General features: G+C 40.1%; 3 protein-coding genes across 3 annotated transcripts; all 3 read left to right on the top strand.

The window, feature by feature from the left end:
- The first annotated feature begins 317 nt into the window (after nt 1-317).
- On the top strand, nt 318-1,160 carry LOC131317413 (F-box protein At5g07610-like). Its single transcript, XM_058346971.1, has one exon. The coding sequence runs from the start codon at nt 318-320 to the stop codon at nt 1,158-1,160; it is 843 nt and encodes a 280-aa protein (XP_058202954.1).
- Nucleotides 1,161-4,969: 3,809 nt separating this feature from the next.
- LOC131317405 (F-box protein At5g07610-like) lies at nt 4,970-6,918 on the top strand. The gene is made up of 2 exons (XM_058346963.1): nt 4,970-6,172; nt 6,589-6,918. The coding sequence occupies exons 1-2, from the start codon at nt 4,970-4,972 to the stop codon at nt 6,916-6,918; spliced, it is 1,533 nt and encodes a 510-aa protein (XP_058202946.1).
- Nucleotides 6,919-9,105: 2,187 nt separating this feature from the next.
- Nucleotides 9,106-10,406, top strand: LOC131335586 (F-box protein At5g07610-like). The gene has a single exon (XM_058371020.1). The coding sequence runs from the start codon at nt 9,170-9,172 to the stop codon at nt 10,340-10,342; it is 1,173 nt and encodes a 390-aa protein (XP_058227003.1). The 5' UTR covers nt 9,106-9,169; the 3' UTR covers nt 10,343-10,406.
- Nucleotides 10,407-15,470: the final 5,064 nt, after the last annotated feature.

The raw sequence follows: 15,470 nt of genomic DNA, 5'->3' as shown, positions 1-15,470 counted from the left end.
GGATTGACACATCTCTAACCATCAAACCCAAATTTTACACATCTCCCTCTTTCTCTCCCTCTCTAACTAGCCGTTGGAGAAATTGGTTAAGGCAAAAGTTGTTTCAAATTTGGGCAAAAAAATGGGTAAAACCCAAAATGGAAAGGGTTTGGGTCAAAAATTGAAGAGAGATTTTTGTGATTTTTGCTCCATTTTTAAATTTGAGTCTTAAAATGAGTCAAGGCTGGAGATGTTTTTAGGTACCGAAACTTGTTCTCCAATCAGATTGCAATTAGAACTAGTTCCCGCAAAAATCCCAGATATTTAGAGTCACTCGAATGGGCAAGGAAATCGCCCTCAAATATTTTGACAACCAATCCACCCGAAACCCTACCCCTTCCATCTCAGGCTTCTATTTCTACTCCAACGGCCGACTCAGCTCCGTCTCCCTTCACGGCCGCCGGAACCTCCCGTCTCTCTCCTTCCTCGATGGCCTTGAAGGTAAACACTTCCCAGCCACGATTCAACATTCCTGCAACGGCTTACTGTTGTTCCACACTCGCTACGTAGATCGTAATGGTTACTTATTACCATTGTACATTGTTTGTAATCCGACCACGAACAAACACACAGTGCTTCCTAAAACTGGATTTTCGTCTCGATTGGCTTGTCGCCGCCGCGGTCCTTACTTGGCTTTTGATCCTTCGAAATCGCCTCACTACAAAGTTGTCGTGGTCAGTCTCTACCATACGCAGTCTTTCGAGATTGATGTCTACAATTCGGAGACTAGGAATTGGAAAAATATCGAAATCGATGTCCGCAGTTTGGGAACTCGGAATTGGATAAATATTTTTTTCCCGGGAAAGACTTCTTGCGGTCGTGGTGTCTTTTGGAATGGAGCAATCCATTGGTTGAGTAGTAACAATAGTGTGTTGAAGTTTGACATCGATGCCGAGAAGATGCTAACATTTCCACTTCCTCAAAGGCCTACTCTTTTACCTCAAAACAATATAAGCTATTTAGGAGAATGTGGTGGCGGTTTGATTTTAGTTCAGACAAATTTACTCTCAATTGAGATATGCCGAATCCTAGAGTTGGAAGGCGACAACATCCATTGGATTGAGAACTACCGAGTCGATCTTAGAGCTTTTCAACTTATTACTGACGCCTTAGTGTTGTGAATATTTTCCTAGTGATGTGTTTTGTTGCACATGTTGCTCTGATAACTCTTGTAAGTAGAAGGATATTATCACAAGAATCTGAACTGTAGAATTTCTCATCACAACCCACTTCTCGATCTCTTCTCTTTGTTTTATACCTGTTTTTATGTTTTCTGATTTAATATCTCTAGAGCTTGAAACCATGTTTTTGTTAACTGTTTTGATTCTGCATTCAACCATAAAACGACGCTGTTTTTATTCTGCTCCCACTTCCCACCTAAAGCAGAGAAGAAATCCTCATTCCCTGTAAGATGAAAAGGCTTTTTGAATTTCTGATCTGTTTGGATTGGGTTTTGAAATTTTTTTTGAAAAATAGTAGGGGTAATAAGTGGAGAGAGATAGGGAGAGAAATGTTGAAAATAAGAAAAATCTAAGGGATATTTTTTGAAAAATGCTTTTTGAAAACCAAAGAGAACTTCTCCTCTACACCAAGCCAAGGCATCATGATGAGGAAAGCATCTAGCAAAAGAACGAAGGCGAAACCCCTAATCCAATTTAAGTTTGTGTTGAAGCACTGGCTCTCTCTCATCTCCCCCTCCTAATTCTTGACCAACCGCTCCAGCCGAAAACCTAACCCTTCAATCTCAGGCTTGTATTTCCAACACCGTCTCCCTTCGTGACCACCACAATCTCCAACCCACGAATGAACACTCTTTCAACGGATCACTATTGTTTCGTCACTTTGATGAAACTACTTCATACATAGTTTGTAATCCGACTACTTAGAAATACACACTATTATCAATTGGTTGGATTTCCAAACGGCCTCACTACAAGGTTGTCTTGGTTAGTCTGTCCACTTCCCGACCTTATTGATGCATCTTGGGACTATGTTTTCGTTGAAGGTAAATGTTGTTATAGCGATGGTGTCTTTTGGAATGGGAGCAATCCATTGGGTATCTGACGAGAATGGTCCCTTGAGATTCGACGTTAATGCAGGGGAGGTGATAGCAATCCATTGGGTATCTTGAACGCCCAAGATTCTTCATCAACCTGATATTCGGTATTTTGGAGAATGTGGTGGCGATTTGATTCTTATTCAGTTTCGTTCATGCTATCCTCTCGAATGCAGAATCCTAGAGCTGGACAAGAACTATTGTGGTTGGATTGTGAAGTGTCGGATCAATCCTAGACCATTGTTTTCTGAATTCCCTGAGATGGGAAGGAAAAAATCTTTTGATAGACTTAAGGTGCTTTGTGTAATGGAGGGAGATAATGAAAAAGGTTGGTTTCAGCCATTCCAGGGAAAATTGTTTCCTATGCTCCGAGGTGCAAGACATGGAAGGTTCTTCGTGATTTGGCGTCAGGCGAAATTGTTAATTTCGCATTCAACAGTTATGCTGATCCGTTTGTGGAAACCCTGTTTCCTGTTTGAACAATATCCTACATGTTGGAGCCCATGCTTTTCTTTTGTAACTTATGAAGGATACAAATTCTCAGGTTATAATGGAATATCACTCAGCTATCTTTCCTTCTTGAGTCCCTGTTTTGTGTGGTGACCTGCATATACTAAGTGGTACATTTATTTTATCATCTTACCATACAAAAGCTGCCATATAAATCATGAATTCCAATTCATCTTCCTAACGGCAGCTCATGCTTAAATTTTCACTCTGCGAAAGCATGCCCTGCAATACAATTTGAACTTTACATGACCGCTGTCACATGATAACTCAAGTATAATGTCCAATCGCCAGAAGAGGTGCGATGTGTGTTGTTGGGAAAAAAAAAAAAAAATTGCTCCACAAATTTGGTATGACGATCGAAAGTAAATAAAGCAGTGATTTGAGAGGACCTCCCAATACGCTCGAAATGCTGGTACCTGGCCTCCTTGACGAAATGTATATTGGTTATATGAGAACAGAAGAAGTGCACCCCTCAAATACGAACAAGAGTTCCTCTTGTAATAGGAGTCTTGTTCTTATAGTAAGCCCCTCTGTTTGATAAAATTGAAAATTGAAAAATAAGTATTGAATATTGAATTGTTAAAGCTAACAAGCTATTTGATATGTACTGAATTTTAAGCACTAAATTAAATAAGTTGTTTGATCTGTCCAGTGAGCTAAAGTCTGAAAGTCATAAATTTTCCAAATTTACCCTTCATACATTCATGACTAGTAAATCACAATCAATTATATATATAGACAAAGATACCGCTATCAAAATAATAACATTATATACAAAATATTAGAAAGACACTCAAAACTATTCTAAATATTGTTGATCATTGAAACTTCATCAAATATTAAAGTAGCAAAATCAAATTTAACACTCAAGAGTAGTTTATAGCATTCAATTGCATTGCAATTTGCTCTCGTAAGGTGTGCATAAAAATCTGATCAGCTTGGGTTGATCCTCCACTTGCTTCGAAATTATCCACATGATGTTGAGCATTGCCGTAAGAAGCATTTGGATCATTAAATTCATCAAGAAATTGATCTGAAATGCAAGTCCTCCGAATAAAATTGTGCATAGTTGTGCAAGAAATCACCATATTTCTTTGTACTACAAAAGGATATGATATTGGAAAACGAGACTTCAGAACTCCAAAAGCACGCTCAATCACATTCTGTAACCTCGCATGTGCGAGGTTGAATCGCTCTTCTTTAATCCTAGGACACCAACCATTTTGGAAATCAGCTAACCAATATCGCACATTCCGATATGGTGCCATAAATCTACGTGTATGAGTATATGCTGCATCACATAAAAAGTATTTTCCTGCACAGTAGAATAACAATTATGTTAGGAAATATTAGCATATAATTCAAAACAATCATCTAACCTAGAGGAAGAATTAGAAAGTTGTTAGCTGGATCACTCATAATTTCTCTTAGTACCCATGAGTCATGTGCTACCCCTTCCCGACCAGCCCACACACATGTAAACAACATATCAAAGTCACATATAGCAAGCATATTTTGGTAACATTCTCCCCTTCCTTGTACTCTGTATGGAATTTGCTGAACACGTCGGGCTCACGCCGAACGTGTTCAACGATAAGTGATAAGTGGGGGGGACCTACTTATTTTTCTACTCTTAACTATTTACTTCCACTAAGCGTGTTCAATGGACTCTTTTGTGGTTATCAAATCAATTTATTTTATTTTCACTTAACCTATTCAGTTTTAAGTAGGGGTGTGCACGGGTCGGGCGGGTCGGGTTCGGCCCCGACCCAACCCTGACTAGTCGGTTATCACTTTTTTGAGACCCGAACCGAAGGAGGGGGATACCCGTCCGTGTAACCGATTTTTTTGGTTGGGTCGGGTCCGACCAAAACCGAAGTAAACTATATGAATTTGTGTCTTTTGGTCAGGTCGGATAAGAAAAACAGCACCCCGAGCCCCGAACTGAAAACTGATTTTTTTAGAAAAGTGTACCCGTACCCGACCGAACCATATATTCGGCCCCGTCCGAAACCCTTCGGGTCGGGTCGGGTCCGTCGGGACTCGGTTTTTTGCACACTCCTAGTTTTAAGTATTGAATTAGGCTATCATACCCACTCTTGAAACTTTTCGCCTCTCGAGTTTGAAACGTTTTAGGAGTCTTTTTCTTGCAATAAAATCCAAGCCGTCCAATCGGTCGCATTACAACTCTATAGGAAGTCCGCCGTCGGCGTAATTAGGGTAAAGCCTTTTATTAAGGCCTGTTCATCACTGACGTTTTTTCATTGGAGCGTTGGTTCTGAACTCTGATAACGCTCCCTTCGATTTCACCTTTTTCCTTTTCCCTCTGAATCTGTGATCAGTTCTTCAGATACTCCTTCCGAAATGTCCGGGAAAGCAGCAAAGGCCGTCGCCGGTTCCACTCTGCCGAAAAGCTCGCCGGCGGGCCGAGAAATCGCCAACAGTGATGACCTCCTCGCAGAAATCCTACTACTTTTGCCATTGAAACTCCTGATCCGATTCAAGTTCGTCTCCAAACACTGGCTCTCTCTCATCTCCCACCCAGTTTTTGCCTCCAACTACTCCACCCGAAACCCTAGTAGCCCTTCAATCTCAGGCCTCTATATCTACACCCAATTCCGGCTCACCTCCGTCTCCTTCCGTGGCAACCGGAATCTCCTCCCGTCTCTCTGCTTCCTCGAAGGACTTGAAGGCAAATACTCCCCAACTACCATTCAACACTCCTGCAACGGTTTAATGTTGTTCGATACTCGTTACTTAAATCCTTATGGTTTCATATTGACGCTCTACATTGTTTGTAATCCGACCACGCAGAACTACAGAATACTTCCCATAGCTAGACTTTCACCTCGATTTTCTTACCTTTATCGTGGCGCTTACCTGGTTTTTGATCCTTCGAAATCACCTCACTACAAAGTTGTCGTGGTCAGTCGCTACGAAGAAGAATCTTTCGAAATTGATGTCTACAGTTCGGAGACTCGTAGTTGGAAAAATATCGACATTGATGTCTACAATTTGGGGAGTATCGATTGGAAAGAGATTTTTTTCCTGCGAAGTTTTTCTTGTAGTTGTGGTGAAGCAATCTATTGGTTGAGTTATCGTTCTAGTCTGCTGAAATTTGACGTCCATACCGAGAAGATGCTAACTTTGCCACTCCCTGAAGGGACTATAATTCTACCTGAACACACTTTCAAGTATATCGGAGTATGTGGTGGCAGTCTGATTCTAATACAGAATCTTTTAATCCCTGCTAAGAAACTCGTAATCCTAGAGTTGGATATCAAAAGCTGCCAGTGGGTAACTTGGGTTCTAAAGTACAGAGTCGATCTTAGAACCATAGTATCTGCATTCCCTGAGATAGAAGACGATTTCAAATATTCTGTGCTGTGTTTTTTGGAGGGCGAGGAGAAAGAAGATTACTCGCTGGTGTTGGCGATTCCAGGAAGGGTCATTTCCTACAATCTGAATCGCCGGACATTTTATGTGCTTGGTGATCTGGTGCCAGGTGAATTAATCTATCATGGTGAAACTGGATTTGCCTATCCCTTTGTGGAAACTCTATCTCCTGTTTGAATATATTAAGTATCCTTCACATCGGAGCAATTGTGTTTTCTTAAGAACTTTTCAACTTATTAACATCTTAGTGTTGAGAAGTTGAATATTTCCCTGGCTATAAGTGTTTTGTTGCACATGTTGCTCTACTAGCTCTTGCAATCAGAGTCTTAGACTCAGATATTTTCTTAAGAATCTGAACTGATGAATTTCTCATACAATACAATGCACTTCTCTATCTCTTGTCTGTTTTTTATACTTGTTTTATGTTTTCTGAATTAATGTCTCTAGAGCTTGAAACAACGTAATTGATCCGTATCATTTTGTCTCTGACCAATTGGAAAATTGGTACCGAAAAGTCATTTCCTACAATCTGAAGTGCAAGACATTTGTATTTCGGAGAATGTTGTGGGGGTTTGGTTCTTGTTTAGTCCCCTTCGAGTTTCCCTATGGGATTCGGAATACTTGAGCTAGACAAGGACTACTCCGGTTGGTCTATCAGGTGTTGGGTAAATCTTAGGCGCTTAAGATCTGAATTCCCTGAGATGGCATCAGTGGGCTATAAGTTTCCCGGATTTAGAGTGCTATATGTTTTGAAGGGAGAGAAGGAAAAAGATTTTGTTGTCTTCTTAGCCATTCCTGGTAGGATTATTTCGTATAACCTGAGGTGCAGGACGTGGGATGTGCTTCCTGGTCTACGTCCGATTCGGTCATATATTGGTGGTGCTTATCCATTTGTTGGAACCCTATTTCCTGTCTGAACAAATATCCTACAGTTACTTAGTGTTGAAGAGGTGAATTTCGCAGTAATAAGTGTTTGTTGGACATGTTGGTTTAATATCTTTAGTTGACATATAGATATCATTTTCTACCGATTCCAATCGATTTCCGCTTAGCTAGCTTTATTTATTTCGGTCCCTGTTTTGTGTAACTAACTGCAACTAATTGACTAGTACATGTACTTAAATCATGTTACCACACAAAGGCTGCCCCATCAATTGCGATTTAGTATCTCATAATGCCGGCTCATGCTCAAAATCTCACATGTGTAGGTTTCCTTCTTCTTTCCTGTAGTAAGACTCCCATCACTGCACATTCTACTGTTTCCCTATGCTTGGTAGGTTTGTTGATCCCAAATGCTAATATCAACTCCTGACATGAGATTCACTTTGAAGCTGGCCTATATACTTCATTGTCCAATGTCCATTGCTTCCCTTTGTTGCTTCATATGTGAGGCTTTTAATCTACTTCTTCTGTCACATTAACTCGAGTATGATTACCGATTGCCAATTTGCCAGAGAGAGTATGGTCAACTTGTTGTCTTAAAAGAAATAAGTGGTTTACGAATTTGGCTTAACGAACCGAAGGAAATAAAGCAGGAATTTTTAAGGACCTAAACGCGATGCTCAGAATGCTAATAAGTAGCCTTGTCAAAAATCGTAAGATGAGAACAAAGTAAGTGCACCTCTCAAATAGCACATGAATGGTTCTATAATCCGTAGGATGAGTGTCATGGGTCTCGGAATGCTTCACCATTTAAACGCTGCACTTATTGATGCTAGATTTTCAACAAAACCTTGTTTGGTTTACTTCGAGATACAAAAAAGCTGCCTTTTTCGAAATGGATGATCTAATGTGACACTCCCAATCATCTACGTAGCGGTAAATTTTATGATAGGGACACGTATTTTACTATTGTTGATTGGTTGAGAAACAAAGATTGACCCGCATTGCCTGGTGGCAATCTCCTATTTGTTAGCAATACCACGTTCCGGGAGTACCGAATAATTTGCCCGCGTCAATGGGTAAGCAATCCGAGTCTTTCTCTTCCTTTTTTTGCACGAACCAAGTTTACAAGTGAATCTCAAAAAGTTTTTTACTTTTGAGATTAAACGAATTGCTAAGAGAAAAATTAGTTTTTCACTCCCTCTATCTCAAAAAGTACGCCCAAACGTTAAAAATAAAAAAATAAAAAAATAAAAAAATAAAAATTCAAGAGAACTTTCAAAAAAAACAACCATTAGCAGATTTTAATTCTTTTTTTCTTGAAAACAATGTGTTAGTTTTAAGTGCTCGTTATGTGAACCGAACAAACATTTCAAGACGCAGGTAGCAGTATTTTCTCTTTGTTCCTCTTTCTACCATCTTCACTATTAGATGGAGATCATGAGTTCCTGTTGTTCACTTTAATTTGGGGAAAATGACGGCCAATGACGTATTTTGATAATTAATACCCGCTAATGACATGTTCAGTACTAACAAATGTTCTTAGCTTGTCCTTGGCGGGTATTAATTATCAAAACACGTCTTAGGCCGTCATTTTCCCCTTTAATTTGTGTCCAGTGCCGTTAGTTAAGTTTTCAGTTCTTCTAGGTCCGTTCCAAGCCCAAAAATATTATCACAATTGTTCATTTTATAGAACTCGTTGATAAAATATTTGAGGTGAAAATCGGTTTAATCAAACTTTTTTCGTACAACAACGAATCAAAAATAGAATCTTGAAGCTGTAAATCATACTCCTTTGGATTTCTTTCCCATCACAAACGCGACTTGTTTATATTGTAAATCATATTCTACATTGATATTTTCTCGACAAAATCTACAAAATAAACAATTTATTCTTTTTGCTTTTTGAAAAAGAATTTTTCAAAAAATTCCTCCTTGATTCCTCTTACTTCTAACATTTCTCTTTCTATTTCTCTTCACTTATTACCCCTACTATTTTTCAAAAAACTTTTCACCCAAATTAAACACGATCGAAACTCATTTAGGCCCAATTTCAAAAGAACCCGGAGACCCTCGATAACATAAGTGTTGGCCCCATCCGAAACGTTCATATATTTGGCATTTGGTAATGAACGGTTCAGATGCCATCTCGGTTTTATTTTTTTATTTTTTTATAATCTTTTTGGCTGTTGAAAACTTGGAAGATGGAAATGGCTTTGGAATTTCAGCGTTCTCCCACAAAATTACTTCACGGTCCCCGTAGTCATTTCTCCACACCAAGGCAGCATGGCGAGGAAATCAACATCCAGTAAACGAACGAAGCAGATTCCCGGCGCTACTTCGTCGGAAATCTCACCGGCGGCAGAATCAATCGCTAACAACGTCGATCTCCTCACAGAAATCCTACTACGTTTGCCAGCGAAATCCCTTGTCCGATTCGAGTCCGTTTCCAAGCACTGGCTCTCTGTCATCTCCCGCCCCCAATTCTCCACCGCCCACTCCTCCAGAAACCCTAGCCCTTCTGTCTCAGGCTTGTATTCCTATGAAATTTCTACTTCTGATTACTCTAGGAGACTCAACACCGTCTCCCTTCACGGCCCCGGGAATCTCCCCTCTCTCGCCTTCGTTGACGGCCCCGGAGGCACTCGATCCAGACCCAGGATTGAACACTCTCTCAACGGACTGCTATTGTTTAGTCACTTGGATGAGGAAAGTGAAACTATTTCATACATAGTTTGTAATCCCACCACACAGAAACGCACAGTACTATCACGTGGTTGGATTTCGAAAGCACCTCATGATGGTTTCTTGGCATTTGACCCTTCTAAATCGCCTCACTACAAGGTTGTCTTGATTAGTATGTCCACTTCCCGACCTTACTGTGTTGATGTCTATTCCTCGTATGATGCATCTTGGGACTATGTTTTCGTTGAGGATAAATGTTGTTATAGCGATGGGGTCTTTTGGAATGGAGCAATCCATTGGTTAAGTGATGAGAGTGGTCTCTTGAGATTTGACGTTGATGCAGGGGAGATGATAGCACTGCCAAACCCTAGGAATCCGAAGATCCTTGCCTATGATAAGATTTTGTACTTCGGAGAATGTGGTGGGCGTCTGGTTCTTCTTCAGTCTCCTTCGTGCTTCCCTATGGGATTCGGAATACTTGAGCTAGAAAAGGACTACTCCGGTTGGTCTGTCAAGTGTCGGGTCAATCTAAGGCGCTTGAGAAATGAATTCCCTGAGACGGATAAGGTGAGCTATATGTTTCCCGGATTTAGAGTGCTGTATGTTTCGAAGGGAGAGAAGGAAAAAGATTTCGTTGTTGTGTTAGCTATTCCAGGGAGGATTATTTCGTATAAGCTGAAGTCCAGGACGTGGGATGTGCTTCCTGGTCTATTTCCAAGTGAGTCATATGATGGTGGTGCTTATCCATTTGTTGAATCCCTATTTCCTGTCTGAACATTATCTTCCATGTTGGAGCATGTGTTACAACTTTTCTATGATACTGTTCCTTAGTGTTGAAGAGGTGAATTTTGCAATAGTAGGAGTTTGTTGGACATGTTGGTTTAATATCTTTAGTTGGCATACAGGTGTCATTTTCTACCAATAATTATACTAGTATTTTCCTTCATCTCAGCAGCTGTTAAGCCTGTTATATATCTTCGTTAGCATACATTAGATGAACCAAAGAAGACAAGTAAAAGAAGAAAGGAGATTGGATGGTTTTCAGAAAAATAGATTATCAAAAGCTTTGAAGTTCGTTCTACCAAGTCTCAGAACATGAAGAACTTGAACTAAGGAAACTCGAATCAGGACAAACTTCTCTATCTCCCCTTCGTTACGTCATTCCCAGATTCTAATTGATTTTCCCTTAGGTAGCTTTCTTTATTTCATTGTCTGTTTTGTGTAACTCACTACAACTAATTGACTAGTTCATGTACTTTATCATATTACCATGCAAAGGCTGCGACATCAATTGCGATTTATCTCCTACTGTTTCCCTATGCTCAAGTATTTGGTAGGTTGTTGGTCCCTAATGCTAATTTCAACTTCTGACATGACATTCACTTTGAAGCTCGCCTATATTCTTCATTGTCCAATGTCCATTGCTTCACTTCCCCACCCTGCTATACTAGAGGAGGATGCCAGTGATTACAATTTTGTTTCTTCTTATGTGAGGCTTTTAGTCTAGCACTCTCACATTAACTCTGAGTATGAGTACCGATTGCCAAGACAGTATGTTCAACTCGTTGTCCTTAAAAAATGGAAAAACTTAGTGTTTTAAAAATTTGCCTTAATGAAGTGAAGAAAGTAAAGTAGGAATTTTTAACTTTTTAAGCATAAGAATACTAGTAAGATGAGAACACGGCATTCTCTTACTCTCAAATGAGAACAAAAGAAGTGCACCTCTCAAATAGCACATGAATGCTCCTATAATCCGCAGCATGCTCTTACTCTTGAACTAGTTCGTCTCCTACACAGAATTGCTTCTTAGGATGAGTGTCATGAATCTTGGAATGCTCCACCATTTAAATGCTGAGTTTATTGATGCTAGATTTTCCACAAAAATGGATTTCTCAAATGGTGCTACAGGGTGAGGTAGATTCTCTTAATTGGGGATATTATGGAAATTTGTGGTGTCATTTCTTCTTCGATTGTAAGTTTATACAGTGAAGGATTGGCAAAATGTTGTGCTAAAATAACTTTATTTTTCAGTTGCTAAGGCTAGGAACAGATTTGTTGGCTTTCCCGATGATTCAAGATTCAGGATATTTACGCTTTTTTCTTTCAATGAATCTAACAAAACATATCTTTGCGAACAGTTTAGTTTGTGCATGCACTATAAGTGACGTAATTAGATAGAGGAAGTGCTCGTTTTGAGCATTTTAAAAGTTTCATGGTACTACATCATCTTTTGTTATCACATTGAATTTATGTACTGTATATATTCTAATCTCATGCTTAGGGCATGTTTTTTTCCTTATTAGCCTAGTTCTTTCACTATGGACCTCCTAAATATGAGAATGACATGGAACAAACACAATACAATGAAGAATTTAACGGATCTCAAATTACAACACACTCCGCAGTTTCTCTTTTTTCTTTCCTAATGTCTACAGCCCATGAAAACAGATTCTAAGTATCCCTCTTGCTGAATGTTTGATTAGGTTATTGGTTTCTAGTTCTAATATCATCTTTTGTATGTTTAAAAGCTCTTAGAATTTGGCCTATATCTTTGTTGGGGAATGGCCATTGTTTCCCTTTGGCTGTACCTCAGCATGCCTAAAATGTCACTTCTGTTGCTTCATATGTGCGCCTTTTATGATGCCACTCATTAACTAGAGTGGGTGCACTCATCTTGTTAACTACTCAGCTCTTATATCCTTGTTGTGGAGTAGTTTCGTGAAATGACATTAGATGCTTTACGAAGGAGAGGGGAAGACGTAAGAATGATTGGCAAGTTGATACTGTATCATTGCCATATTGACTAGCATTGTTTCTCTTCAATGAAAAATGCAATGAATTGGCTCGTAGTTACTGTGTTACCTGTGTATGGAATTGAAATCAAATTTCTCCCTCAACTTGGCAAAATCCGTAGTGAAACTCAGGTTCTGCATCATGTTTTTTCTTTGCCTATATTGGTAGACTATAAAGCGTTTTATTCGTCGTGCCTATAGTGCAACTTATGGATCTTCTTAACGTGGCTATAAGCTACATAGGCGGGGGAAATGATGCTTATTGTTGCATACAATATTGTATTTTGGAGCCCTAAGGCCAATTCAGAGTCGGCCATGATATTTTGGAGCCCTAAAGCCAATTCGGAATGAGGAGCATTAAATTTTCCATTTTGTGCTTATGAGGTGGGTACTAAGTTTTTTTGTTTGAGCATAATACATATTCGGTGTTAAAAATAGTTAAGATTCTAATTTTTATACTATTTTAGGGGCCTAAGATGGCCGCCGCTTGGACATTAGCCCGAGGCAGGCTAATTGTCTATCTGTAAAAAATAATTTTCACCTTTATTTCGTCTTTATCTTACTCTAACTAATAAGTACAGTTCGACGAATCCCATAATCTATATAATCTCATTATTATCACGTAAACGCCTCATATTCTTGCTATCACCATCATTTGTCCTATCTTTTTTAACCATCTGAAAAACAGGCCAAAAATGATAGCGCCTTTGGACTTTAGTTAGGTATGTGTGTTTATACATGCAGATTCTAACTGGGTAAGTTTACCGATCTTCCTTAAATTTTTTGAAAAATTGAGAAACCTCCTCTATAATCTTTGATATCTCCCTTACTTAAAAGCTATTGTCCTAATTTCCCTTTACTCTATTTTCTTAGACCACAAGTGTGACTAGTGTATTTATCAGAAACTTCAGGGTGCACCATGTAATTTAAACTTAGGGTCAGTTTTGGAGAACAAAAATTGCTACTCATACAATAATCCTAGCACAATCTGTCACATACATGTGGGCATCATACATACTATTATGTGGATCCCACGTATATGTAATAGATTGTGTTTGGATTGTTGTGTAAGTCTCTTGTTTAGAGAAACTATTTGCGCGCATTTCGGTAGTGATGAAGCTTCCAACTAATGAGTGTGTTGATTGACAACCCGACTATGTGCACAGATTTTTTTGTGCACAAATTATGTGAAGATTGTGATGTGGGGTCAAATCTAGGTCCCAAAAAAATAATTCGAATCGTTCATTAAATTTACATTATTTTTAGGAGTCTAAAAAGTGTACATATACCTTGGGAAATCGGGGATGGGGTAGGGAGCAAAAGGGGAAAGGGATTTTGGGTTTGATTCGGGACAGGGATATGTTTGTCTCCGCATTCTACTCGATCTCTGAAAATTTTCAAAAAAAATTCTCATATCCTACCCAATCCCCAAAGTTTCAAACAGATCTCCAAATTGCCGATCCGTTCGGGGGCGGGAATTGAAATGGCCATCCCTAGTGTTTAGAACGGATCGGGAATTGAAATGGCCATCCCTAGTGTTTATGAAACAAACTCATCTCAATGGAAAAAAATTTCAGTGCCCCCATTTGGCACATCCGAATTGTTCATTGAGTTTTTGGACGGCTCGGATTTGAAGAGACAAAAAGGAAAGAGAAAGTGTTAGAATAAGAGGAGAAATGATTTCAATCTGAACTATCCAAAAACATATTGAATGATCCGGATGTGCCGAGGAGATACTATGTAATATATATATCCATCCGGCACCGAAATTTTTTTGCATCTCAATAGAGCCTCAAACAAACTTCAATCGAGCGCACACGAGCAGATTTTGAGTAGCTTGGATAATTTTACAAATCGAGTACTGAAAGGAGAAAGTGGGCTTTCTCTCCACTCGGCGTGACTACATTTAAATCCCCAAATTTTCCCTGCAATCACTTCGCTGCAACAATGGCCAGGAAATCATCATCGTCAAACAAAAGACCGAAGGCGACCACCGGCGGCGGAAACAATCGCCAACAACCTCGACCTCCTCTCCGAAATCCTCGTACGTTTGCCGGTCAAATGCCTAATCCAATTCGAGTCCGTGTCCAAGCACTGGATCTTTCTCATATCCGATTCCCACTTCTCAACCACCCACTCCTCCCGAAACTCTACCCCTTCAGTCTCAGGCTTGTATTCCTATGAAATTTCTACTTCTGATAACTCTAACAGTTCGTTTGGTTGGAGGGGATTCGAGAGAGAAGAAAGGAGAGGGTGAGGAATCCGACTCTCATCCACGTTTGGGAGAGCCATCAGGCGAGAAAGGGGTGGGGAAGGAGAGAAACCGTTTCCTCACAGGACCCCATTTCTGAATCGCGCCGGATGTGGCGCGATTCCGTGAGAAAGGAAAGGAAGGCGCGCGTGCGGGCCACGCCGGAGTTGCTCGCTCGTCGCCGGAGGTGCTAGCTCGTCGTCGGTGTTGCGAGATCCTCGCCGGAGAAAGCTTCGTCGTCGGAGTTTACAGATCTTGGTCGCCGAAGTTACAGATATTGGTCGCCGGAGAGAGTTTCTCGCCGGAGAGGGTTTGATTTCTCCCGGTTGTTTGGATTGCACAGTGAGAAATCACTCTCCTCTCTTCTCCTTTCTCGCCATTAATGGAGAAGGCTTCCCTTTCTTCTCCTTTCTCACCCCTCCATCCAAAGGGGCTGTAAGAGACTCAACACCGTCTCCTTTCGCGGCCACCACAATCTCCCCTCTCTCATCTCCCTCGATGGCCTCAGAGGTAATAATGACTCTAAACCCGTGATTCTACACTCTCTCAACGGATTGATTTTGCTTAGACACTTTGATGATGAAACTACTTCATACATAGTTTGTAATCCCACCACAAAGAAATGCAAAACACTACCACCTGGTTGTTTTTCAAAACCACCTCATCTTGCTTACTTGGCTTTCGATCCTTCCAATTCGCCTTGCTACAAGGTTGTCTTGATAAGTATGTCCACTTCCCCACTTTACTGTGTTGATGTCTACTCCTCGCACGATGCATCTTGGGGCCATGTTTTTGTTGAAGATAAATGTTTTAATAGCAAAGGGGTCTTTTGGAATGGAGGAATCCATTGGTTATCTGA

The sequence above is a fragment of the Rhododendron vialii genome, chromosome 1a (genome assembly GCF_030253575.1).
Source record: "Rhododendron vialii isolate Sample 1 chromosome 1a, ASM3025357v1".
NCBI lineage: Eukaryota > Viridiplantae > Streptophyta > Magnoliopsida > Ericales > Ericaceae > Rhododendron > Rhododendron vialii.
The sequence above is the reverse complement of the archived record's forward strand: the minus strand, read 5'-3'. Positions and strand labels throughout refer to the sequence as shown.